The 25,520-nt window shown below is 38.2% G+C and overlaps 4 protein-coding genes across 9 annotated transcripts; 1 reads left to right on the top strand and 3 right to left on the bottom strand.

Annotated features, from left to right (window-relative positions):
• On the bottom strand, positions 1–9,431 carry LOC306885592 (uncharacterized protein). Its single transcript, XM_079442237.1, has 16 exons — positions 9,345–9,431; positions 9,077–9,146; positions 8,593–8,872; positions 8,281–8,417; positions 8,144–8,176; positions 7,684–7,963; positions 6,149–6,285; positions 6,016–6,048; positions 5,556–5,835; positions 4,021–4,157; positions 3,884–3,916; positions 3,424–3,703; positions 1,889–2,025; positions 1,751–1,783; positions 1,483–1,566; positions 1–171 (listed from the first exon to the last, which is right to left on the bottom strand). Exons 1-16 carry the CDS (start codon positions 9,384–9,386, stop codon positions 167–169), a joined length of 2,001 nt encoding a protein of 666 aa, XP_079298363.1. The 5' UTR covers positions 9,387–9,431; the 3' UTR covers positions 1–166.
• Positions 9,432–9,841: 410 nt separating this feature from the next.
• LOC306884976 (1-acylglycerol-3-phosphate O-acyltransferase ABHD5-like) lies at positions 9,842–14,299 on the bottom strand. Its single transcript, XM_079441257.1, has 7 exons — positions 14,154–14,299; positions 13,680–13,765; positions 13,203–13,611; positions 12,953–13,101; positions 12,149–12,260; positions 11,865–12,051; positions 9,842–11,784 (listed from the first exon to the last, which is right to left on the bottom strand). Exons 1-7 carry the CDS (start codon positions 14,192–14,194, stop codon positions 11,656–11,658), a joined length of 1,113 nt encoding a protein of 370 aa, XP_079297383.1. The 5' UTR covers positions 14,195–14,299; the 3' UTR covers positions 9,842–11,655.
• Positions 14,300–16,051: 1,752 nt separating this feature from the next.
• LOC306885217 (large ribosomal subunit protein eL14-like) lies at positions 16,052–18,143 on the top strand. Its single transcript, XM_079441611.1, has 6 exons — positions 16,052–16,094; positions 16,667–16,768; positions 16,902–16,996; positions 17,593–17,692; positions 17,888–17,941; positions 18,046–18,143. The coding sequence occupies exons 1-6, from the start codon at positions 16,092–16,094 to the stop codon at positions 18,109–18,111; spliced, it is 420 nt and encodes a 139-aa protein (XP_079297737.1). The 5' UTR covers positions 16,052–16,091; the 3' UTR covers positions 18,112–18,143.
• A 975-nt stretch (positions 18,144–19,118) lies between these two features.
• Positions 19,119–24,772, bottom strand: LOC306885216 (shugoshin 1-like). 6 transcript variants are annotated; one of them, XM_079441607.1, is made up of 9 exons: positions 24,045–24,772; positions 23,463–23,662; positions 23,180–23,232; positions 22,546–22,610; positions 21,583–22,455; positions 21,356–21,496; positions 20,258–20,401; positions 19,864–20,029; positions 19,119–19,762 (listed from the first exon to the last, which is right to left on the bottom strand). In XM_079441607.1, exons 1-9 carry the CDS (start codon positions 24,190–24,192, stop codon positions 19,627–19,629), a joined length of 1,926 nt encoding a protein of 641 aa, XP_079297733.1. In that variant the 5' UTR covers positions 24,193–24,772; the 3' UTR covers positions 19,119–19,626. The 6 variants fall into 6 exon arrangements, 4 of the variants coding, with proteins under 4 accessions (XP_079297733.1, XP_079297734.1, XP_079297735.1 ...); XM_079441608.1 differs by having other exon boundaries at positions 20,270–20,401; positions 24,045–24,479; XR_013785518.1 differs by having other exon boundaries at positions 19,125–19,762; positions 20,258–20,841; positions 20,902–21,496; positions 24,045–24,479.
• Between the last annotated feature and the right edge of the window lie 748 nt (positions 24,773–25,520).

Raw genomic sequence — 25,520 nt, 5'->3', positions numbered from 1 at the left:
AACATTTAAAACTTTTATTTTAATTTGCATGTTAAGGATAAAATTAAAGTAGAAGATTGAAATAAGTACAACATTAGTATAGCTTAGAAGTGCTTGTCCTGTTTTTGTTGTTGGTTTTTTTGCTTCAGGGATGAGTGAATTGAGGTGTAACTTCATCTTGTTGCACTTAATCTGCAATGAAATCAGAACATCAAGGCATCATTAATAGCGACACATACAGTCAGGGCCGTCACTAGGAATTCTGGGCCCTGTGCACTGGGGCCTGTGAATTCTGAGGGGGGGGGGGGGGGTCATATCGCCTTCAATTGGAGTAAGTAAATAAATGAATAAAGAACACAGGACAGGAACGATATTGGCCCTTATTGAATTAACATTTTACTTCAATTAAAATTAATTAGAACTAAACATCTAAGAAGAAAGAAGAAACTAGTAGGATGGTGGTCACAAGAAGTAAAACCATGGTCCTCATTACCATGATTATATGGATTTTAAAATAAGTAGCCTAATAGGCTAATAAACTATAAAATTTGTAGTAAAAAAAAAAAAAAAACTAAACCTGAAGAAACTACAAAACAGCTTCTATGAAATTAAAACAGCATATTCCCCAATATGTAATAACAGTAACATAAATACATTTCTGCCAACACTATTTATACAGTGTTAATAACTTCATTACTATGTTGCTGAATTGACAAGCCTATTAGCGTTTTCCAATAGCCTATACCTCATTGTCGTGGCTGTTTTCAGCCAGCATCATTAAAGGTTCCATGGCATGAAAATTTCACTTTAGAGGTTTTTTAACATTAATATGAGTTCACCTAGCCTGCCTATGGTCCCCCAGTGCCTAGAAATGGCGATAGGTAAACTGAGCCCTGGGTCTCCTGTTTCGCCTTTGAGAAAGTTAAAGCTCAGATGGCCTAATCTGGAATCTTTCCTTTATGTCGTCATACGGGGAAAGGTTACCTCCCCTTTCTCTGCTTTGCCCGCCCATGAGAAAATAAGCTACGACCTTGCGAGAAGAGCGCAATATGTTTTTTTCCTCGAGAGACATCATGTCTTGCAAACGAGCGAAGCATTGTTTTTTGGCACTTCAGATCTGTTCTACTCTATGAACTGTCACATACTGTAATACAACTGAATGCCCAATAAAGCTGTTCACATTGACATATTTTCTGTTGTCATACATAAAACAAGTATAATTAGTAAACGCGACCCATTAATAATAAATTTTAACCCTAAATCACTCTCACTATACTCCTTAAATCCTGATTTATAATCGCAACATCGTCTGATAAATATGACAGTGTGCAGTGTGTGACATACGAATATATGCAGTGGTTTTGGCAATATTACTCTTTTGCGTCTGAGTAATAAACTGCGCATATTAACAGACAAATTATGTTTACATTTGCTGTAATTTAAAACAGCGCCTGATATCGGGGCGTTTGTGAGTGCAGGACCCAAGCATGTAATCTGACTTACTATTGCCATCGACAGCATTTTGAGCAGCTCCTAAATAATCGTATGTCGAAGACTGGACAGCTTTAGCTCCAGCAGCGAGATTCTCTGTTCAACATAAAATAAAATACATTTCACTTTCTTGTGCTAAGATATAGCTAATCCATATTGCTAAATCATCTAATCAAAATTATTGATCATACTTTTTAATGTTTAAATTCAATCAACATCTTCAAATGATATTAAAGTGCTACTGACGGACGGCACACTTAAAGCAATGAAGAGCACTCACTTAAATCAAAAGAGCACTTTGATGTCTTCTTTGCTGTTAAAAAATAGTTATGTAAAAATGAAGAACATACATTTTTGTAATAAAAAAAACCAACAACAAAATACATGAACAAATTTGATCTCTAAGTATTTCCCTTACCTGCAAATACTTGAACTTCACACAGAGTGAGGTATTTCCCATGCCCAGGTAGAAAAATGTTGACATATCTCCCCTTAACAGGCTTAAAATCAAATGTTTTTGTGCCTCCAGAAGGGATGAGGCCAACAGTTGTAACCCTGTTAATACACACAGAGAAAGAGAAATAGAGAGCAACATAGCAATCAAAAAGACATGTAGCACATATACACTTCTGAAAAAGGTATTCTGAAAAAGTAATTTGATGTCATTTATTCTTATATTATTAATTTTCTGAATATATACACTCACCTAGAGGATTATTAGGAACACCTGTTCAATTTCTCATTAATGCAATTATCTAATCAACCAATCACATGGCAGTTGCTTCAATGCATTTAGGGGTGTGGTCCTGGTCAAGACAATCTCCTGAACTCCAAACTGAATGTCAGAATGGGAAAGAAAGGTGATTTAAGCAATTTTGAGCGTGGCATGGTTGTTGGTGCCAGACGGGCCGGTCTGAGTATTTCACAATCTGCTCAGTTACTGGGATTTTCACGCACAACCATTTCTAGGGTTTACAAAGAATGGTGTGAAAAGGGAAAAACATCCAGTATGCAGCAGTCCTGTGGGCGAAAATGCCTTGTTGATGCTAGAGGTCAGAGGAGAATGGGCCGACTGATTCAAGCTGATAGAAGAGCAACTTTGACTGAAATAACCATTCGTTACAACCGAGGTATGCAGCAAAGCATTTGTGAAGCCACAACACGCACAACCTTGAGGCGGATGGGCTACAACAGCAGAAGACCCCACCGGGTACCACTCATCTCCACTACAAATAGGAAAAAGAGGCTACAATTTGCACGAGCTCACCAAAATTGGACAGTTGAAGACTGGAAAAATGTTGCCTGGTCTGATGAGTCTCGATTTCTGTTGAGACATTCAGATGGTAGAGTCAGAATTTGGCGTAAACAGAATGAGAACATGGATCCATCATGCCTTGTTACCACTGTGCAGGCTGGTGGTGGTGGTGTAATGGTGTGGGGGATGTTTTCTTGGCACACTTTAGGCCCCTTAGTGCCAATTGGGCATCGTTTAAATGCCACGGCCTACCTGAGCATTGTTTCTGACCATGTCCATCCCTTTATGACCACCATGTACCCATCCTCTGATGGCTACTTTCAGCAGGATAATGCACCATGTCACAAAGCTCGAATCATTTCAAATTGGTTTCTTGAACATGACAATGAGTTCACTGTACTAAAATGGCCCCCACAGTCACCAGATCTCAACCCAATAGAGCATCTTTGGGATGTGGTGGAACGGGAGCTTCGTGCCCTGGATGTGCATCCCACAAATCTCCATCAACTGCAAGATGCTATCCTATCAATATGGGCCAACATTTCTAAAGAATGCTTTCAGCACCTTGTTGAATCAATACCACGTAGAATTAAGGCAGTTCTGAAGGCGAAAGGGGGTCAAACACAGTATTAGTATGGTGTTCCTAATAGTCCTTTAGGTGAGTGTATGTTAGTATTAGGGAGCGAGACAACGCTTACAGCTCATTGTTGTTGCCATTATTCTTCAGGCTGTTGCCGATGCGGATCTGAGCACCAACTATCCGCTCTTCACAACAGTCTCCTCGATTAGTGATGATAACCTTGTTTACCTTATGCACACCCTTCAAGTCAACTCTCCACCAGGGATCATCCCCAGCAGTGTGAGTGCAGGACCCAGCCATGTAATCTGACTTACTATTGCCATCGACAGCATTTTGAGCAGCTCCTAAATAATCGTATGTCGAAGACTGGACAGCTTTAGCTCCAGCAGCGAGATTCTCTGTTCAACATAAAATAAAATACATTTCACTTTCTTGTGCTAAGATATAGCTAATCCATATTGCTAAATCATGTAATCAAAATTATTGATCATACTTTTTAATGTTTAAATTCAATCAACATCTTCAAATGATATTAAAGTGCTACTGACGGCACACTTAAAGGAATGAAGAGCACTCACTTAAATCAAAAGAGCACTTTGATGTCTTCTTTGCTGTTAAAAAATAGTTATGTAAAAATGAAGAACATACATTTTTGTAATAAAAAAAACAACAACAAAATACATGAACAAATTTGATCTCTAAGTAATTCCCTTACCTGCAAATACTTGAACTTCACACAGAGTGAGGTATTTCCCATGCCCAGGTAGAAAAATGTTGACATATCTCCCCTTAACAGGCTTAAAATCAAATGTTTCTGTGTCTCCAGAAGGGATGAGGCCAACAGTTGTAACCCTGTTAATACACACAGAGAAAGAGAAATAGAGAGCAACATAGCAATCAAAAAGACATGTAGCACATATACACTTCTGAAAAAGGTATTCTGAAAAAGTAATTTGATGTCATTTATTCTTATATTATTAATTTTCTGAATATATACACTCACCTAGAGGATTATTAGGAACACCTGTTCAATTTCTCATTAATGCAATTATCTAATCAACCAATCACATGGCAGTTGCTTCAATGCATTTAGGGGTGTGGTCCTGGTCAAGACAATCTCCTGAACTCCAAACTGAATGTCAGAATGGGAAAGAAAGGTGATTTAAGCAATTTTGAGCGTGGCATGGTTGTTGGTGCCAGACGGGCCGGTCTGAGTATTTCACAATCTGCTCAGTTACTGGGATTTTCACGCACAACCATTTCTAGGGTTTACAAAGAATGGTGTGAAAAGGGAAAAACATCCAGTATGCAGCAGTCCTGTGGGCGAAAATGCCTTGTTGATGCTAGAGGTCAGAGGAGAATGGGCCGACTGATTCAAGCTGATAGAAGAGCAACTTTGACTGAAATAACCATTCGTTACAACCGAGGTATGCAGCAAAGCATTTGTGAAGCCACAACACGCACAACCTTGAGGCGGATGGGCTACAACAGCAGAAGACCCCACCGGGTACCACTCATCTCCACTACAAATAGGAAAAAGAGGCTACAATTTGCACGAGCTCACCAAAATTGGACAGTTGAAGACTGGAAAAATGTTGCCTGGTCTGATGAGTCTCGATTTCTGTTGAGACATTCAGATGGTAGAGTCAGAATTTGGCGTAAACAGAATGAGAACATGGATCCATCATGCCTTGTTACCACTGTGCAGGCTGGTGGTGGTGGTGTAATGGTGTGGGGGATGTTTTCTTGGCACACTTTAGGCCCCTTAGTGCCAATTGGGCATCGTTTAAATGCCACGGCCTACCTGAGCATTGTTTCTGACCATGTCCATCCCTTTATGACCACCATGTACCCATCCTCTGATGGCTACTTTCAGCAGGATAATGCACCATGTCACAAAGCTCGAATCATTTCAAATTGGTTTCTTGAACATGACAATGAGTTCACTGTACTAAAATGGCCCCCACAGTCACCAGATCTCAACCCAATAGAGCATCTTTGGGATGTGGTGGAACGGGAGCTTCGTGCCCTGGATGTGCATCCCACAAATCTCCATCAACTGCAAGATGCTATCCTATCAATATGGGCCAACATTTCTAAAGAATGCTTTCAGCACCTTGTTGAATCAATACCACGTAGAATTAAGGCAGTTCTGAAGGCGAAAGGGGGTCAAACACAGTATTAGTATGGTGTTCCTAATAGTCCTTTAGGTGAGTGTATGTTAGTATTAGGGAGCGAGACAACGCTTACAGCTCATTGTTGTTGCCATTATTCTTCAGGCTGTTGCCGATGCGGATCTGAGCACCAACTATCCGCTCTTCACAACAGTCTCCTCGATTAGTGATGATAACCTTGTTTACCTTATGCACACCCTTCAAGTCAACTCTCCACCAGGGATCATCCCCAGCAGTGTGAGTGCAGGACCCAGCCATGTAATCTGACTTACTATTGCCATCGACAGCATTTTGAGCAGCTCCTAAATAATCGTATGTCGAAGACTGGACAGCTTTAGCTCCAGCAGCGAGATTCTCTGTTCAACATAAAATAAAATACATTTCACTTTCTTGTGCTAAGATATAGCTAATCCATATTGCTAAATCATGTAATCAAAATTATTGATCATACTTTTTAATGTTTAAATTCAATCAACATCTTCAAATGATATTAAAGTGCTACTGACGGCACACTTAAAGGAATGAAGAGCACTCACTTAAATCAAAAGAGCACTTTGATGTCTTCTTTGCTGTTAAAAAATAGTTATGTAAAAATGAAGAACATTTTTGTAATAAAAAAAACAACAACAAAATACATGAACAAATTTGATCTCTAAGTAATTCCCTTACCTGCAAATACTTGAACTTCACACAGAGTGAGGTATTTCCCATGCCCAGGTAGAAAAATGTTGACATATCTCCCCTTAACAGGCTTAAAATCAAATGTTTCTGTGTCTCCAGAAGGGATGAGGCCAACAGTTGTAACCCTGTTAATACACACAGAGAAAGAGAAATAGAGAGCAACATAGCAATCAAAAAGACATGTAGCACATATACACTTCTGAAAAAGGTATTCTGAAAAAGTAATTTGATGTCATTTATTCTTATATTATTAATTTTCTGAATATATACACTCACCTAGAGGATTATTAGGAACACCTGTTCAATTTCTCATTAATGCAATTATCTAATCAACCAATCACATGGCAGTTGCTTCAATGCATTTAGGGGTGTGGTCCTGGTCAAGACAATCTCCTGAACTCCAAACTGAATGTCAGAATGGGAAAGAAAGGTGATTTAAGCAATTTTGAGCGTGGCATGGTTGTTGGTGCCAGACGGGCCGGTCTGAGTATTTCACAATCTGCTCAGTTACTGGGATTTTCACGCACAACCATTTCTAGGGTTTACAAAGAATGGTGTGAAAAGGGAAAAACATCCAGTATGCGGCAGTCCTGTGGGCGAAAATGCCTTGTTGATGCTAGAGGTCAGAGGAGAATGGGCCGACTGATTCAAGCTGATAGAAGAGCAACTTTGACTGAAATAACCATTCGTTACAACCGAGGTATGCAGCAAAGCATTTGTGAAGCCACAACACGCACAACCTTGAGGCGGATGGGCTACAACAGCAGAAGACCCCACCGGGTACCACTCATCTCCACTACAAATAGGAAAAAGAGGCTACAATTTGCACGAGCTCACCAAAATTGGACAGTTGAAGACTGGAAAAATGTTGCCTGGTCTGATGAGTCTCGATTTCTGTTGAGACATTCAGATGGTAGAGTCAGAATTTGGCGTAAACAGAATGAGAACATGGATCCATCATGCCTTGTTACCACTGTGCAGGCTGGTGGTGGTGGTGTAATGGTGTGGGGGATGTTTTCTTGGCACACTTTAGGCCCCTTAGTGCCAATTGGGCATCGTTTAAATGCCACGGCCTACCTGAGCATTGTTTCTGACCATGTCCATCCCTTTATGACCACCATGTACCCATCCTCTGATGGCTACTTTCAGCAGGATAATGCACCATGTCACAAAGCTCGAATCATTTCAAATTGGTTTCTTGAACATGACAATGAGTTCACTGTACTAAAATGGCCCCCACAGTCACCAGATCTCAACCCAATAGAGCATCTTTGGGATGTGGTGGAACGGGAGCTTCGTGCCCTGGATGTGCATCCCACAAATCTCCATCAACTGCAAGATGCTATCCTATCAATATGGGCCAACATTTCTAAAGAATGCTTTCAGCACCTTGTTGAATCAATACCACGTAGAATTAAGGCAGTTCTGAAGGCGAAAGGGGGTCAAACACAGTATTAGTATGGTGTTCCTAATAGTCCTTTAGGTGAGTGTATGTTAGTATTAGGGAGCGAGACAACGCTTACAGCTCATTGTTGTTGCCATTATTCTTCAGGCTGTTGCCGATGCGGATCTGAGCACCAACTATCCGCTCTTCACAACAGTCTCCTCGATTAGTGATGATAACCTTGTTTACCTTATGCACACCCTTCAAGTCAACTCTCCACCAGGGATCATCCCCAGCAGTGTGAGTGCAGGACCCAGCCATGTAATCTGACTTACTATTGCCATCGACAGCATTTTGAGCAGCTCCTAAATAATCGTATGTCGAAGACTGGACAGCTTTTGCTCCAGCAGCGAGATTCTCTGTTCAACATAAAATAAAATACATTTCACTTTCTTGTGCTAAAATATAGCTAATCCATATTGCTAAATCATGTAATCAAAATTATTGATCATACTTTTTAATGTTTAAATTCAATCAACATCTTCAAATGATATTAAAGTGCTACTGACGGCACACTTAAAGGAATGAAGAGCACTCACTTAAATCAAAAGAGCACTTTGATGTCTTCTTTGCTGTTAAAAAATAGTTATGTAAAAATGAAGAACATACATTTTTGTAATAAAAAAAACAACAACAAAATACATGAACAAATTTGATCTCTAAGTAATTCCCTTACCTGCAAATACTTGAACTTCACACAGAGTGAGGTATTTCCCATGCCCAGGTAGAAAAATGTTGACATATCTCCCCTTAACAGGCTTAAAATCAAATGTTTCTGTGTCTCCAGATGGGATGAGGTCAACAGTTGTAACCCTGTTAATACACACAGAGAAAGAGAAATAGAGAGCAACATGGCAATCAAAAAGACATGTAGCACATATACACTTCTGAAAAAGGTATTCTGAAAAAGTAATTTGATGTCATTTATTCTTATATTATTAATTTTCTGAATATATCTGTTAGTATTAGGGAGTGAGACAACGCTTACAGCTCATTGTTGTTGCCATTATTCTTCAGGCTGTTGCCGATGCGGATCTGAGCACCAACTATCCGCTCTTCACAACAGTCTCCTCGATTAGTGATGATAACCTTGTTTACCTTATGCACACCCTTCAAGTCAACTCTCCACCAGGGATCATCCCCAGCAGTGTGAGTGCAGGACCCAGCCATGTAATCTGACTTACTATTGCCATCGACAGCATTTTGAGCAGCTCCTAAATAATCGTATGTCGAAGACTGGACAGCTTTAGCTCCAGCAGCGAGATTCTCTGTTCAACATAAAATAATATATATTTTTAATTCTTTAATACGCTAATGTATAGAATTATGTAGATAAATTAAAGTTTTTAATAACCACAAATTTTATTTCAGTCTATTATTTTAATAAATGAGTTTCATCATAATCAATAAACTTCTAAAAACTTCTGTGACTCTTGAAGTCAGACATTTTTACCCGTTTTATTCTAAATTACCTGTCAAATCAGCAATACACAGGCCAGGAATAAGTATGAGCAACAATATCACAAGGTCACCCATCCTCACCTAAGACATAATACAACACATTAACTGAGCCTATGCTTATTTTCTGTCTTATCTAATTTTTTTAAGTCATCACATGTGATAAAATCAGAGCAGTCTCTTTTTGCTGTGACACATTAGTCATTCAAAAGCTTCAAGTGATTGATATCCAGATTTGAAGTTCCTCCGATGGTGCTGGGAAAAGAAGATCATGATCCTTACCTGTCTATCCTGAGTGTAGATGTGTTTGAACCAGATCAACATGGATGAGTTCGTTGATCTTTGTGGTTTGCTTTGCGCTTTTATATGCATGTCAGTGTTTGCGGATGTGTTGCTAAATCAAATAAGCTATTTCGTGGTACTCAGGTCTGTTCTAAATAGATAAATAATGCCCACTTCTGTTTCAACAACTTCCCTTTTTAATTTAGCAAAGAACTTTAAAAGAAATACAATTGAGTTCAAAAGTTTACATCTCCCTTTCAGAATGCAAACTGTTAATTATTTTACCAAAATAAGAGGGATCATACAAAATGCATGTTATTGTTGATTTAGTACTGACCTGAATAACATATTTCACATAAAAGATGTTTCCATATAGTCCACAAGAGAAAATAAGTTGAATTTATAAAAATGAGCCCATTCAAAAGTTTACACCCCCTTGATTTTTAATATTGTGTTGTTACCTGAATGATCCACAGCTGTGTGTTTTTTTTTTGTTTAGTAGTAGTTCTTCATGAGTCCCTTGTTTGTCCTGAACATTTAAACTGCCTGCTGTTCTTCAGAAAAATCCTTCAGGTCCCACAAATTCTTTGGTTTTTCAGCATTTTTGTGTTTTTGAACCCTTTCCAACAATGACTATATGATTTTGAGATCCATCTTTTCACATTGAGGACAACTGAGGGACTCATATGCAACTATTACAGAAGGTCCAAACGCTCACTGATGCTCCAGAAGGAAAGAATCATGCATTTGTAACTTTTGATCAGAATGGAGATTTGTACATTTTTCTTATTTTGCCTAAATATCATATTTTTTCATTTAGTGCTGCCCTTCAGAGGCTACAGAAGATAGTTACTCTAGATATGTTTCCCAGAAGACAAAGTAAGTTCAATTTACCCTGATCTTCAAATTCAAAAAGTTTAATGCATGTTTGGACTTTTAATAGAATGCATGCAACCCTGGTCACTTAAATAACTGCTTGCATGTAATAACTTGCCGTGAAGTAAGTGAAGAAAATGTGGTCTAACCTGCGGGACACATACGTCCGCTAGAGGAAAGAGGGGCAGGGCAGAAGTGAACAGGGGGCCAGCAAAAAGAAGAAGTGGATCCATATGGACGCAATGTCCTTCTTGCAAAACTTTGGCAAGGAGAAGGTAATGTTCACCTATCCAGAAGAAATACACCACAGAAAGAGGGCACTTGCAGAGTGCAATGTAGCCTATCATTTCATTACTCAGATAGCCAACAGGTCAGATAGTAATGTTCACATGGATGAGGAGGAGGAGGAGGAGGAGGAGACTGGAATACGGGAAGATGAGAGAGCGCAGACAGAGAAGGAGAGTGACAGTGTGGAGACAGAGAGTGAGGGAAGCACGTAACTCCTTCAGGTAGCTGTGGTGCCAAACGCAAGTAGGCGCAAGCATAGAGTGAGGACAACCTATTGAGGTACTGTCAATGGAGAGAAGCAAGGGATGAAAGGCGAGAGAAGAAAAGAGAGGCAGAGTGACAGCAGCATCAGGCCTGGCAGGAGCTGCAAACTGATGAGGTGTCCACCTTTATCTCTAGCTAGGCCCCCTGCATGAGGAGACTCACCCCAGAGAAACTGTCCTATCTAAAAATCAAAATGCAGCAATTGATTCATTATGTTGCCTTTGGAGAGGTTTATTATCAGCAGTTTTCCCAGGATCCAACCTACAGAGTTCTCTGTGATTTATAGTTTTTGTTCGTTACAATGTTTTAATAATCTTTTCACAACCATTTAAGATCACCAGTTGTAATGTAATTATTATTACTAATGCATTATTCCAGTTTAACTAGGGCTTAAGGGGTTAAAGCATCAGAAAACAACGGGATCGTCCGCGATTTGAACCCCGACCTCTCACTCAAAAAATCCCACCCCCGTGTAACTGTGAGCATCTGCCAGCTAGTGCCACCCAGCGGTCACACATTAAACTGGGTCCATCCAGAGGGCGCGTTTTCTGTCGGCATATAAAATCAAACCAGCATTCAAAAGCAAATCGGTTTATTTTTGCAATCTTCTTATTTTTGCTTGCATAATATACTGAAATATTCAGAAGTAGCTTAGCCTACTGGAGATTTTCTTAAATACAATAAATTACTTTGTCGTTGTTATCAGATGTTACATGAGTATTTACCTACTCAATGTATTATTTTGTAAAGCATGCTTGCAGAAAGCTATAAATGATCGAGCAATTTTTCGTCTTTCTTTCCTTTATATTTTCTACCTCCTCTTCCTCTGTCTCTCATTTCAAACCTTCATTTAATCCTCCTGTCACTTACATGACTTGAGCTCTTATACCCTCTCCACCATGACATTTTTGCACATTCCATTGTGCTTGACATTATTGCATATCTTGAGCACAGCCTGGTTGAAGTCGTCCGATTGGTCCGCGAATACGTAGTGACCTGCACCCTGAATGACCTTGAAGGAATTAGGAAGAAAAAGGTGACTGTGGGGAGTTTTAAAGGTGAAAACAACGTGATTACTGAAATCAAACTTACTATGATTTCTGTGTGTGAGTTGGGTCTCATTTCTTGAATGGCTTTTCCTGATTGGCCATCGATGCTGGAACGTGATCCGTAGATGAAGGTCATGGGAAGAGAGGGACTGATCATCTCCACACGATCCATCATGGGGTGCTGAGGCCAGACGTATGGGACTGTCATGTTTTTATACGCCGTCTCACCGCTGCCCAATCACAAGACAAATTAGTAGGCTCCACAATTTTTAATTTCTGTCCGTTAGGTCAGAAAGTAGTTATTCCACCGGGGTTCGCGGCTTGTACCTGGCTGTTTGTGCGTTCACATGGTATATGTAATCAGCCACTGTGTCATCGGCAAATACAGACGCATATTTCTGCTTAAAATCTGATCGCAAAAGCTGTAGCAACAAAGGACCTGAAAGAGAAATAAATTCGAAAAAGATAGATCAGTCACATACTAGCTATAGAAGATTTCCAAATCAGCATAAATAAATAAAGATAAAAATATTGATTTATTTCTCGTGATGACCTTACGCGATATTAGGCTAGGCTACTTTATAGGATCACAATTGCGACGCGACTTGTTTTTCCTAACTGCATCCATATTTCTCACATTGTGAATTTATATCTCGCGATTCATTGCATATTTCTTATTAAAGGAAAAAAATAGACAATAGTATGGACAATTCAGATTTGTGTGTGTGTTTCAGACCAGTGTTTGCATATTCATTATTAGGCCTATATATTCAAGGCTTTATAATTTTTTTTTATATAATTTTTTTTATTTTATTTAATTTCATATTATTTTTTTAATTTTCACATTCATTTAATTTGAGTTTTTTTAAAAAATAGTAATTTTGTTATGTGCTTTTTTAGCTTTGTTTTTAATACTTCTATTTAGTTTTTTTTTGTTTAGTTTTAGTTTTAGTCATTTTAATATGTCAGACTTTTTTTCAGTTAGTTGCCACAGCAAAATTTCTCATTTTTAATTAAGTTTGAGTTTTTCAATTAATATTTATATTTGACATTATTTGACTCGATTTTATTTACTGAAAGTGATTTTTACTGGTTTTAGTTTCAGTTAATGATAATAACACTGTTTCATACCCAGTGGGCCTGCCAGCCTAAGCAGACCAAGAGGGTTAAATGGATTCATTGCTGCCCCGAATACTTTAATCCAGATGGGAACAAAACGCTCCTGAACATTTGGTCTTGCTGCAAATCCCCATGGCTCCACCAACACCAAGTGCTTCAATCTGTGACAAAATCATTTAGAAAAAAAATCATTATAGCAGACATTAAAAGTATCCTTGATTGATCTGGGATCGCTAAAAGGTTATTTAATTTCCTAACACACCTGTGTGGATATTTCAGGGCATATGCAGTAGACACATATCCTCCAAGATCATGGCCCAGAAGAATCATATATTCCAACCCTTCTGCTTTTCTCCAGTCCTCCAGGGCTTGTACAAACTGCTCCTCTGCATCCTTGGCATCCCTGCCGAAAGTCGGTCGACTGCTGCGTCCAAAACCCAACATGTCTAGTGCAAACACAGGCCATCCTTCCAATGCAAGGGCAGGTAGGTTTTTTACCCACAGACCCACTCCACCCCCAAAACCATGTAGCAGGACCAGTGGGACCTGATGGCATCGGACCCCAGAGGCTGAGAGGTCAGGTAAGCTTTCTCTTTCATTAAAGCCAAGAGTCCATATGTAGTTGCCATTCGATATGGGAACATATCCTTGAGTAAACTTCACTTTGATGGCTGAAAATACAATGGAGATGTTGAATGGTTTGGACGGGAATCAGAAGACTTTTAGGAGTTACCCTTACCTTTCAGGATTTTGTTTTCTGCTTGTATAAGATGGGAGAGCGAGGTGGGACACCAGGACGGCAGCCAACCAGAGATCCACCACGACCTGTGATATACAGTGAACAGATACTAAATGCACACATTAAGATTTAATTACGCCTAGAATTTTTCTGTTATTTTTTCCATCTGTTTTCTCATCATTCTTCTGGCTCTTGTGTAAGAACATTTTTTGTCTAATATTTAGAACATGCCCCTTGGGTATTTCACAATATGACTAAATGATCCACTTATATTTAACTTTGTCTATATTTTCTATTGTCATTAAAGAGTTGTATATACATGTATGTATGTATTTAACATTATACAAACCACAAGCTAGTAATACAGAATAGAATCTTCCAGTGTGTAAAGGAAAAAAAGTTCCACTCGCATGAACTAACATTTATCTCTTTATTTCATGAACACACATATAGAGATGTACGTGCACAGCTTACCTCCTTTGTGTAAGCACAAATTCCTCTTGATCTGTTCTCATAGTTCCTCATGTATTGTCATCACTGAGATAATATTTTTGAGAGAAAGAGGACTGAAACACAGGCAATGCAAATAGGGAAGTGGTCAAAGAAGATCCCTAAGCGCCAAACATGCACCTCTCACCCACTCTTGGTTAGAGCGAATATTCATTTTCATTTATAGCCGACAGAGGTCACACATCAAGTGTTATGCAGTGCCTTTGGATCTCTCTAAATTATATACACTATACCGTTCAAAAGTTTGGGATCAGTATGATTTTTTAATGCTTTTTAAATAAGTCACTTATGCTTATCAAAGCTGCATTTATTTGATCAAAACTGCATTAAAAACAGTAATACTGGGAAATATTATTACAATTTAAAATAATGGTTTCTATTTCAATATACTTTAAAATATAATTTATTCTAGTGAAGGCAAAGCTGAATTTTCATCAGCCATTACAATCTTCATTGTCACATGAAGAAAATCTTCAGAAATCCTTTAATATGCTGATTGATTTATTATCATTGTTGAAAATAGTTTTGGAAACTCTGATATACTTTTGTTAGGATTATTTGATGAGTGAAGTTTATTAAAAATAGAAATCGTTTGTAGAATTTTCTTTTAAAAGAAATTAATACTTAGAAAGGATATGGTTTATGATAAAATGGATTATACTATATATTTAAAACATTATATAGGCCTATATATGTATGTGTATATATGTATGTATGTATGTATATATACATATATAGGCCTAAATAATGTTTTAAATTGAAAACCAACAAAGATGAAACAAATAATTCATGAAGTAAAGTTTTATTTTATTATTTATTAAATTAAATACTTAATTGAAATAAATGATCATTTAATTGCCATTGTTGTGACAGTGATGAGCATTTGAAGCATCTGAAAAAGAAAGGGCTCGTCCGGGATTTGAACCCGGGACCTCTCGCACCCTAAGCGAGAATCATACCCCTAGACCAACGAGCCTCCTGGATAGAATTCTGGGACAATTTTCTTTCAGCATAAATCTGCCACGTTTAATGTAAAACGCTGTAACTGAGACTCTGACGGGTGTTTGTTACTGCCACCCAGCGGTCACACAGTAAACTGCCTTCATTGGAAACTTTTCTACCACTTCTTGCTTTGACCAGTCCAGCACAGAACACAAAAACATAGTTTTTGCTTAATATACTGCATTATTTACAAGCACACGATAAGTGGGCAGCTGTTTCTTCTATAAGAGCACAAAATGAACAATTCTCAGCAATGTCAGAATATTTAGAAATGGAGGAGTTAACAGGATAGATTTTGTGAAGGATTTTATAACCTTGTTAGATACAAAACTTACTGGGCAAAAGCCAAGCTTTTTTCCAGTTTATATCCATTATAAACGAATTCCAATAGAATTTACCTCTTGGAGTAATCTTTCTTTTTATTTGAAAAAGCTTGCGAACGTGTTTGTTGTTACACTTCTTATTTAAAAAGTTAATACTACCCAAAAACAAAACAGGATAGACACCATTACCCTTACCAAACATTAAGAGATTTCTAACTGACTGAATTAAACTTTATTAATGTATTGTATTCTTTTGGTGGAACGTATCAATCTGCTTAAACGATTTGGGCCATTCATAATTACGACAGGTCCTTTTTTATGTCTTTACTTATGCTTAAACTTGCTTGTAATTATTCTTTCTTTTAATAAATAATAATAATAAACGACTCTGTCACAGCACATTCTTGGACTTTTGTATGATAAACTGTTGAAAATAAACAGTTGCAATGGCTTTTACATACAATCCTCTTCCAGTCCTACACGTTCGAAGACGCCGCGCATGCGCAGTACTCAAACGGAAAGCTCTTCACTCTAGAGCGGAAGTCCTTCAGTCCTTTTTCTACCACGGTCTGCCATCATGGTGAGTGAACTCACTTACGCGGAGTCTAAAATCAAATAAATATGGTGTTTTATGAAATATCACAGGCCAAGAAAGCACATTTTAATAACACAACGACCCCACATATAATATTATTGTAGTATAGGTGAAGCTTATAGCGCTATCGGTGAGAAAATAAGCTTCAGACATGTCTCGAAACAACGTGGTGGAGTGGGTTAGGCCGGAGTTTACACGCATATCAGCCGTCAGACTGTAAAGTCGTGTTTCACATTTAATTACCACAAAGTGATGCTAAAGTAACGAAGACCCAGAAATGAATGCGTTTTAACGCCGTGCTGAGTTCAGTTCTTTCGTATGGAGGCATGCATGAACACGGGACAGTTGTGCTAGCTAGAGACCTCTGGAAAGGGAGAGACCGACTAAAATAAGTATATTTAACGTTAGATAAGTGTACTTATTATAATTAGATAAGACGTCAAATAAATGCCCGGGAAACAAATAATTGTATACGCGCAAAGCAATGCCAGTCTATCAATGCCATTTCTGAAAATGCATCTATACTCATCTCCTGTGTCCTGTATATTCATTTCCAGGTGTTTAAGCGCTTTGTCGAGATCGGCCGCGTTGCCTTTATTGCATTCGGTCCTCACGAGGGCAAACTGGTGGCAATAGTAGATGTCATTGACCAGAACAGGGTGAGTTTTGAATACTCCTATACTGTATTATATGCAGTGCACAGTCTTTTCACACTAAAAAGCTTAATGAAAGTATATGGCATGGTTAAATCTGATTTGTAGAGTGATAACTGAGGTTGTTTATAATTCTCAGGCACTGGTAGATGGCCCATGCACTGGAGTGAAGAGACAAGGAATGCCATTCAAGTGCTTGCAGCTCACTGACTACGTCATCAAAGTACCTCACAGGTGAGTTTGTGTCTGGAGCGTTTATTTAATATTTTATGGATATATTCCATGTGTTTTGCTGATCATCAGTGGTTCTTGTGTATCTCAATTTTGCTCTGCTTTCAAATGTCAAAAATTATTTCTTGTTTTCTCTAAATTGTGTGTTTGCAACATTTTACGCCAACGTCAGAAGTTATTTTAAAACTTACTTTGAAAGGGCTGTATTTGGTGTTTCTCTTTACATTTTTGAGGTGCCTTTAAGTATTAAAATTGATCATCCCCCTCCCATAGACTCTGCACTAAAAACACCCTCACATTAGCATTAACAATTTTTTTGTAGTTTGATTCAAAGGTGATGATATACAGTATAGTTTTAAGTGTACGTACATATTTAAAAAAATCAATCTAAAAAACTTGAGGATTTACAAAGGTGATGACATTGAAACACGTCATCAGAGTCTTGTGAAAAGGGTCTATCTGGATGATTGGAATGTAGTAAACCATCAAATTTTGGATAAATCCTTTTTTTTTGGCATGTCACATTTGGTGGCATTTTCGCCCTGAGCACTAGTTAATTTCTGTTTGTTTCACTCATAACCTGTTTTGGTTTGTGCCAGTGCCCGTCAGAAGTACGTGAGGCGCGCCTGGGAAAAGGCAGATATCAACAAGAAGTGGGAAGAAAGCAGCTGGGCCAAGAAAATCGAGGCCAGAAAGAAGGTATACAACAGCATGTAGAGCCAGTTCAGATCTTTTGCACTTATGTGCAGTTGTTATTTGGATGATGATTGTTGAACAAATAGCATCTTTTAGCCTGACCTAGAAATTTCGAGGTTGATTCTTGGGACATTTGCAACATGCTAGATAATAATCTGCTTCATCTCTTTTCTTACCATGCTAATTTTATTTTAACAGAGGGCTGCAATGTCTGACTTTGATCGCTACAAGGTGATGAAGGCCAAGAAGATGGTATGTTTTGTTGGACTGTAGTACAAAAAAGATGTTGTGGTGTATATGATGCTGCATTGTCAGAAGATAGGATTATAAGCTAACCTGTTTTTATCCCTCCGCAGAGGAACAAGATCATCAAGCACGAGACGAAGAAGCTCCAGAAAGCTGCAGCACAAAAGAAAGCATAAACTATCTTAAATAAACGTGATTGACTTGTAAACGTGTAAATGTGTGTTGTTTTGTGTCCATTGCCTTATGGATGATTTTGTGCTGGTGGGAAAAAGGTTTCTTCTGAAATTTGTATACACTTGTATGAGTTTACACTGTTCTTGATCTTGTGAAGAGGAATGGGAAAAATACATGGCATAGATTTTAAGATCTATGTGCAACATGAATACATTGGTGACATGCATGTATTAGGTATCATGAATGGAAACATTACAACAGGGATACTCAAATCTGGCTCAAGAGATCCACTTTCCTGCAGTTTAGCTGTAGGAAAAGGAGTTTAGCACTAACCCTAATCAAACACACCTGAGCATGCTAATCAATGTTTTCAGGATCATTAGAAAATCACAGGTAGGTGAGTTTGATCAGGGTTGGAGCTAAACTGCAGGAAAGTGGATCTCGCGAGCCAGATGTGAGTATCACTGCATTACAATGTCTCATTTGTTAACATTACTTAATGGATTAGCTAACAATGAACAAATTATTTTTAGACTAGTAATTTTGATGATAACAAAATAGATGCTCATGTTAGTTCGCAGTGCATTTGAGTATCTAATGAAAAGTGAGTATCAAAAGTCTCTAATGAAATGGTGATGTGAACAAGATTTAGAAGTAGCTCTCGCTGTTGACAATGTAATGTAGTTAACAAACCAAGCCTTAATTCCTTCCATTTTATGGTTGCCTCATGAACTAGCAATAATTTTACAGCATTCTAATCTAGGTTACCGTTCATTTTCCATAAATGCAGTACAACTGTTTATTAGCAATTCTACTTTACTGAAAAGCGTTGCCAAAACGATTAAGGACTTATCACTCCATTATAAGGCTGGTCTAATGAAATAAGTTGATGTCAGATATATATACCTATATGCAAAAGTTTTATTAATTTGGTCCTGATTCTATCTATCTCTTAATCACAATTGTAACTTCAGTTTGAGCTTCATGTAAAAGATTTAGACACGAGAAACAATTTCAGCTGTTTTACTTTATTGGTACCACACAGCTTACAGACATGCCTACACTCAGCTGTTTAGGAGTTGATGTATTTTATATGGCCTACATCAACTTCAATGAAAGACTTTAAAATGATCATACTACATATTTATAACTTTATGGCTTAAATGTCTTGGAGCTCTATTGTAAACTTACAAAATGGCCTTGACACACAATTTAGAGGAATTAAAATCCTCTGAAACCAATCTGTTGAAATGCTTCCAGCTGTAAATCTAATAAAAAATGGTTTTCAGTTTATTTTGTGTAATTGTCTAATTGTAAATGGAAACAATGAACAATTAAAAGAACAGACTTTATTAATATTCACAATTAAAGTCATGAGATTGAAAAAAAAAAAGACAATCATGTAACAGAGTTAAAAATCTAAAAGGAAACAAATAATGCAAAGGTTTAGACGGACAGCACTGTAATTCTATGAAGTGGAATCATGTTACATAGGCCTATCAAGTCACATCCGCTATTCAGCGACAACCCACAAAAGACTCATTATATAATTCCATCTTTTTAAGTGAACTCCGACGGGAAGTGGGTTTCTGTTTGAAGATGGGGGAACGCAGGAAACGGGTGTCTGTAAATTTGTCGCCACGTCGAAGTTTCCTACAAAATAAAAAGTGTGTTAGGAGATGACAAAAAGATCATGCCATAAGCTTTAAAAAAAATACAATACAAGAAAGAAGAATACCAGGCAGAGAACTTACGAGCTGATTGAGGGCTCCTTGTAGTTGACAGTACTGGTACAGCGGCGCTTACGACTGGAGCTTTGAGGGGTGTTTTGAGCAGACATGGGCATCTGATAGGCTGCGGGGGAAAGATTTGTCACATCACTCAAACCCAAGCCCAGAAAAGAGCGAACAACCAGCCCACCTGCAGAAACACAAGTGCATGTGTGTGACAAAGTAGTTTTCCTTCTACCACTTCTAGAAAAAGTGACCCCAAGAAATGTGATGTTGGTGAGTGAATATTTATAGATGCACATACATGTGATGAGAAACGAGATTGATATAAGAGAGCCCAGAACAACAGACGTAACAGAATCAAATAACTATAATAATAATAAAAAAAAATAAAATAAACAAGTGCAAAGGATTTTACCCTTTCTTCTACCTCTATTCACCAAGGGCATTTCATTTTCCTGGTCGGATGAGCTGCAAGGGTGCTTTGGAAATTCAAATATTGGGCAGTCAATCATCATAAGCTCCGCCTCTCCAACAGGAGTGATGGGGATCGGAGACTCCACTGAAACAGCAGAAGGATGCACCAAGGGAAAATATTTATATTGTTAAAACTGGGTTTTTGTAGATTTTATTAAGAAATGTAAGACTTTCGAAGACCAAGTAAAGAAAATTCAAGAAAAAATTCAAAGAAAATTTAAAGAAATATTTCCATTGCTAAAACAGGGTTTATAAAGATTAATGTAAGACCAAATAAAGAGAATTTAGGGAATACACTGAATGGACCACAATACAATCATATGGTCTCTAAATGTAAATGTCTTGTAGTAGCAATCCTTCAAAGTTTGAAAATGCAATTTCCAACAGATCTCCATTATTTTTGAATTCATTTTGCAAAAAAGGACTTAAATGAATACCTCTGCTCTCAACCACTAGGCTATAGAAAAAACTTTTACTGTACCTTTTGATCATCACACTGCAAAAAATGTTCATCAGTATTTTTGTCTTGTTTTACTTTTACTTACTTTTGTCATTTAGCAGGCGCTTTTGTCCAAAGCGACTTACAAATATTTTCCCAATGGCATTATCTACAGATTCTTAAATCAAGATACATTTACTTGAGAAGCAAAAAGACAAGATGAAAAGTCCTGTTTTCTTAAAATAAAAAAAGAGTGAGTTTGTGATTAAAACAAGTTCAAAGGAAATTCAAAGAAAAACCCTGTTGATTTGTTCTTTTTTAAGCATAGACGTATTGTTTAGTTTCTCAGAAAACAAGACTTTGCATCTTCAATTTGCATAGAGGTTTGCATTTGAAAGTACAGAGGAATTATTATTTTTTTTTTTTGTAGTACATGCAACATTTAATGCTAAATGCATGACTAAATTTAAGAATTTCTGCTCGGAATTAAAATCTTTTGAGGCCTTAATTTGTGGAAGGGAGAAATAACAAGAAAAACCTTTTTGAAAGCTGCAGAAATCCTGAAAAATTTCCGTTTAGTGTTCCCACATACAAAGTTACCTTGGCAGATCTCTTGGCTTGGTTCTGATTGGCTGGGATTCTCAGGAGGAACACAAACTGGTGAATGTGGGAGCAGAAGGCCTGGGACAAGATCATCGTGTAAATGCAGGCCAATTTCTTCAGTTTCAGGCCCACTTTTTTCTGTAGAACATTAATTTAAAACAATGAAATCAAACAACAGAAAACGTAACCGTTTCATATACAAAATAAAATCTTTGAATGCTTACCAGTGTGCTGTATTTCAACACGGTCCTGCTTTTGGCTAGTATTTTCTTTTCCTCTGTTTTGTCTGGCCTCTTGAGCAGACCGTCTTTTAGAGCGAGCCCGCCTGGGCAGTGGACTCCGAGCTCTTCTGGATCTTCTCTTCGGTACGTAAGGAGAATCGTTTGCATCCTGTTCATCTTCTGAGAGGCTGTTGTTGGTCTCCATGGCAACAGGACTTGGCAGGACCTCGTCCTCTTTATCCGGAGCATCAGGTGATGGTTTCTCCACAGCTTTGGCTCCTGCTCTGAAAGGTGTTAGATGGATGGCCTCTTCACAGTCAAAGTCAAAGGTGTCATTGCCACCCAATGAGGAGTTAAGGCGATCGGCAGGTGGAAGTGCCGCTCTAGCACGACTCTGAGATCTGTCCCGACTCTTGGAGCGAGCACGGGGTTTGTGGTTTTCCCATGGTTTCTTCAACGAGGCTCGGTCTGGTTTGCGTCCCCTCTCTGGTTTGGGGCGGGAAGCGGCTTGTGTAGGTTTCTTCTTGGGCTGTCTGGCGGGCCGCTTGGGGGGCTCAGGTGTCGAGTGCTGAACAGCTGGGAGTTCAGAAATCTTTAGGTTGAACTCACAGTTCGGCCCTGTTTTTTGTTCAGCTTGTTCCTCATTAAGCTCTTCCTGTTCATGGCACACCTCCTCTAACGGTGTGTTTGGTCCCACCTCTTGTCTGTTATCAATAGTCTCTTCTCTTTTCACATCCAATGTGTCACATTTCTCGACCGTGCTAGAGTCAAAACGTGAGCTTCGCCTCCTCACAACCTCAGAGCGTCTCTTTCGCCTTGTTCCTACTGTGGGAGGCAATGAAACCTGTCTGTCACTACGACAACCTGGAACAGTCTCTGCAAACAAACCAGTAAAGATTAAAACTACAAACATACAGACTGTTTATAGTATTAGGCAATTAAGGTGATAAGGATACGGTCCAGTACCTGCAGTAATAGGTGGTTCTGCAGAGTGATGATCAGGGATATCCGTCTCAACCACATGTACTGATCTGCACCACAATGAGAGTAACAATATGATCATCAATAAGTTGAACAAATCATGAAAAAAAAGCTGTGTTTTGGTCAAAATGGGCTCTCAAGAATTAAAAATGATTATTCAGCAAGGATTACTTGAATTGATCAAAGTGACAGGAAATAATTATTTTCCAATATTATACAACTCTTTAAAGTAAATGCTGTCAACAAATCCTAAAAAATGAAGGTTTCCACAAAAATATTAAACAGCAAATCTATTTTCAAAATTGACAATATAAGAAATGTTTCTTGAACAGCATATCAGAATGATTTCTGAAGAATCATGAGACACTGAAGACTGGAGTAAAGGCTTTTGAAAATAAAGCTTCTCCATCACAGGAATACATTACAGTTTAAAATATATTAAATACAAAAGCATCATATTAAATTGTAATAATATGTCACAATATTTCTGCTTTTAAATCAGTAAATAAAGCCTTGGTGAGCATAACAGACTTCTTTCAAAAACATAAAACAAATCTTACTGACCCCATGTTATATTTTTATTTAAAGTTTTAGAGCTACAGAGCTTGCTTTTGCTTACTTAGGACTGATGGGCTGAAGTGGACATGGTGGACTCGTCTCAACAGGCGAAACCTACAAAAACAATACAGAAAATGAATCTGGCAAAGCTTTGAAGTGTAATAACTACGCACACTTAAAACACATCATTTCATATGCCCATACAAAGAAAATAAAAATCTGTACATGGATCCAACATCCTGCACTGCATTTCAACCCATGTCTCCATCCATGAAACTTTCCATACAAGCGCCACACTATATAAGTACTCAGCATCTACGTGACAACTTGTGTAAACCTCTCACCTGGGCACTTTCAGCAGGTCTTCGATCTTTAAGTGTCCTCTTCAGCATCAGCAGGTGAAATATGAGCGCTTGCCTTTCTTTTTTGAGCTGCAGGATGACCCCCTGTGCTTGCCGTACCTTCTCCTTCTCTGTCTGCAGGGCTACTGCAAGAGCTTTGTTATTCACCTGGACGCTCTTCAGGACAAATGGCTTCACTGTAGCTGTGGAGGGCAAAATATATTGGAAAATGAACCCATGTTGTGATTTGCAGTCCCTTAATTTTCTTCCAAGCCTGTAATGGAGATGTTAGTGTTAATGCAATGAAAGTGAATGGGGACTGAGGCTGTCAGTCCTTAACGTTTCAATTTGTTTTCCACATAAGAAAATCAGTTATTTGGGTTTGGAACAACGTGAAATTTATAGTTTTATGTGAACTATCCCTTTAATAACGGAGTTTTGTTTCCATAGACCTGGTAACGTTACTAACGGTATCATTAAAGGCAAACTAGAAGTTATAAACACAAAAACACAACTAAAGTCACAAATATACCAACACACTGGCCACTGCATGCAACACAAAGCCAAAATCTCATGTAATCGCACCTGTGTTTTTGTTCTTCAGTTTTGACAGGCCGCGGCTGGCAGCTAAAGCGCTGGCGAGACGCTTGTTTCTCTTTTCCTTCATTTTGTCCTTGATGTCGTCCAGACTCTGCTGGAAGGACTTCTTCTGCACCACCCGCTCCCGAACCATTGCTGAGCTGAGCACGATCAGTAGTCACACACCCACGAACTAGTCCAGTGTAAAGTCTATCAGCTGATCAAGGGCTAACGTTTAAGTTATCTCCATATTAAGTTACGCCGAGCTTCACCAAAACACGGCGTACGTCTTACCCACTTATTTGCCACAATCATAAGCTGAATAAACAGCTACTTTAGACCGGCTAGTGCGTAAGTTGTGTATTTTGTGTGAGATGCTTCTCTGGCGTGTTTCCCGTCGAGGATGTTGATGTTCGAAATCGTGCGCTGCGAGCTCTGATTGGAGGAACTAACGTAGAGGTACGTCACTTCCGCGAGTAGTTCAGACTGCATTCTGCATCGTCTGCTGGTGGCGTTCTTCTTAAAATTTTACAGAAACAATTTTACTTAAACATTTTAACACAAAAAATTCTAAATGTGCTTAACTGGAAACAAGAGTTTAGAAAGGAAATTGGTGATTAATTTCTTAATAATGTATTGAAAATACCGTAGGCTATACTGTATCTACAAACACAAATGGGCAAACAACCGAAGCCTACTATTGAAGCTGAACTAATGAAATATACTGATACTCTGAAAGAATAAAATACAATAAACAAGAAAACAAACGAATGAATGAGTAAACGAACATACAAGCAAACAAAATAGGCTAAACAAAAGGAAAAAAACAATGTATAGAACACTTGAAATATTTTCTTTGATAATTTATTTTTAGTTAATATTTATTTATTTTATTTCCTTTGATGCTATATGATTAACATAGCTACGTACGGAGCCCCTTAGAGCTCATGGTGGTGGAAAAATTTCGGGGTGGGTGAAAAAAAATCGGGGTGGGAGGAAAAAATATTTTTCAAATCTTTTGCGTTCTCTCGCAAAACTTTGCGTTCCCTCGCAAAACTTTTGCGTTCTCTCGCAAAGATGTTTGCGTTCTCTCGCAATGATGCTTTGGGAACGCAAACATCTTTGCGAGAGACCGCAAAAGTTTTGCGAGGGAACGCAAAGTTTTGCGAGAGAACGCAAAAGATTTGAAAAATATTTTTTCCTCCCACCCCGATTTTTTTTCACCCACCCCGAAATCTTTCCACCACCATGAGCTCTAAGGTAAGGGGCTCCGTAGCTACGTATAATAAATACATTTTATGTTTATGTAAATTTTCTTCTTGTTATGCATAAAACTTTCTGTTCCAAAAAAAGTTGACTTCTTAAAAATAATAAATTAGCTAGGCTATATATAAGTATGCAAAAATATGCGGTAACACTTTACAATAAAGTGTCATTTGTTAACATTAGTTAATGTATTAACTAACATGAACGAACAATGAC

This window comes from Barbus barbus, assembly GCF_936440315.1.
Source record: "Barbus barbus genome assembly, chromosome: 19".
In the NCBI taxonomy this organism is placed as follows: domain Eukaryota; kingdom Metazoa; phylum Chordata; class Actinopteri; order Cypriniformes; family Cyprinidae; genus Barbus; species Barbus barbus.
Note: the sequence above shows the minus strand (reverse complement) of the source record. Positions and strands in the feature narration are given on the sequence as shown.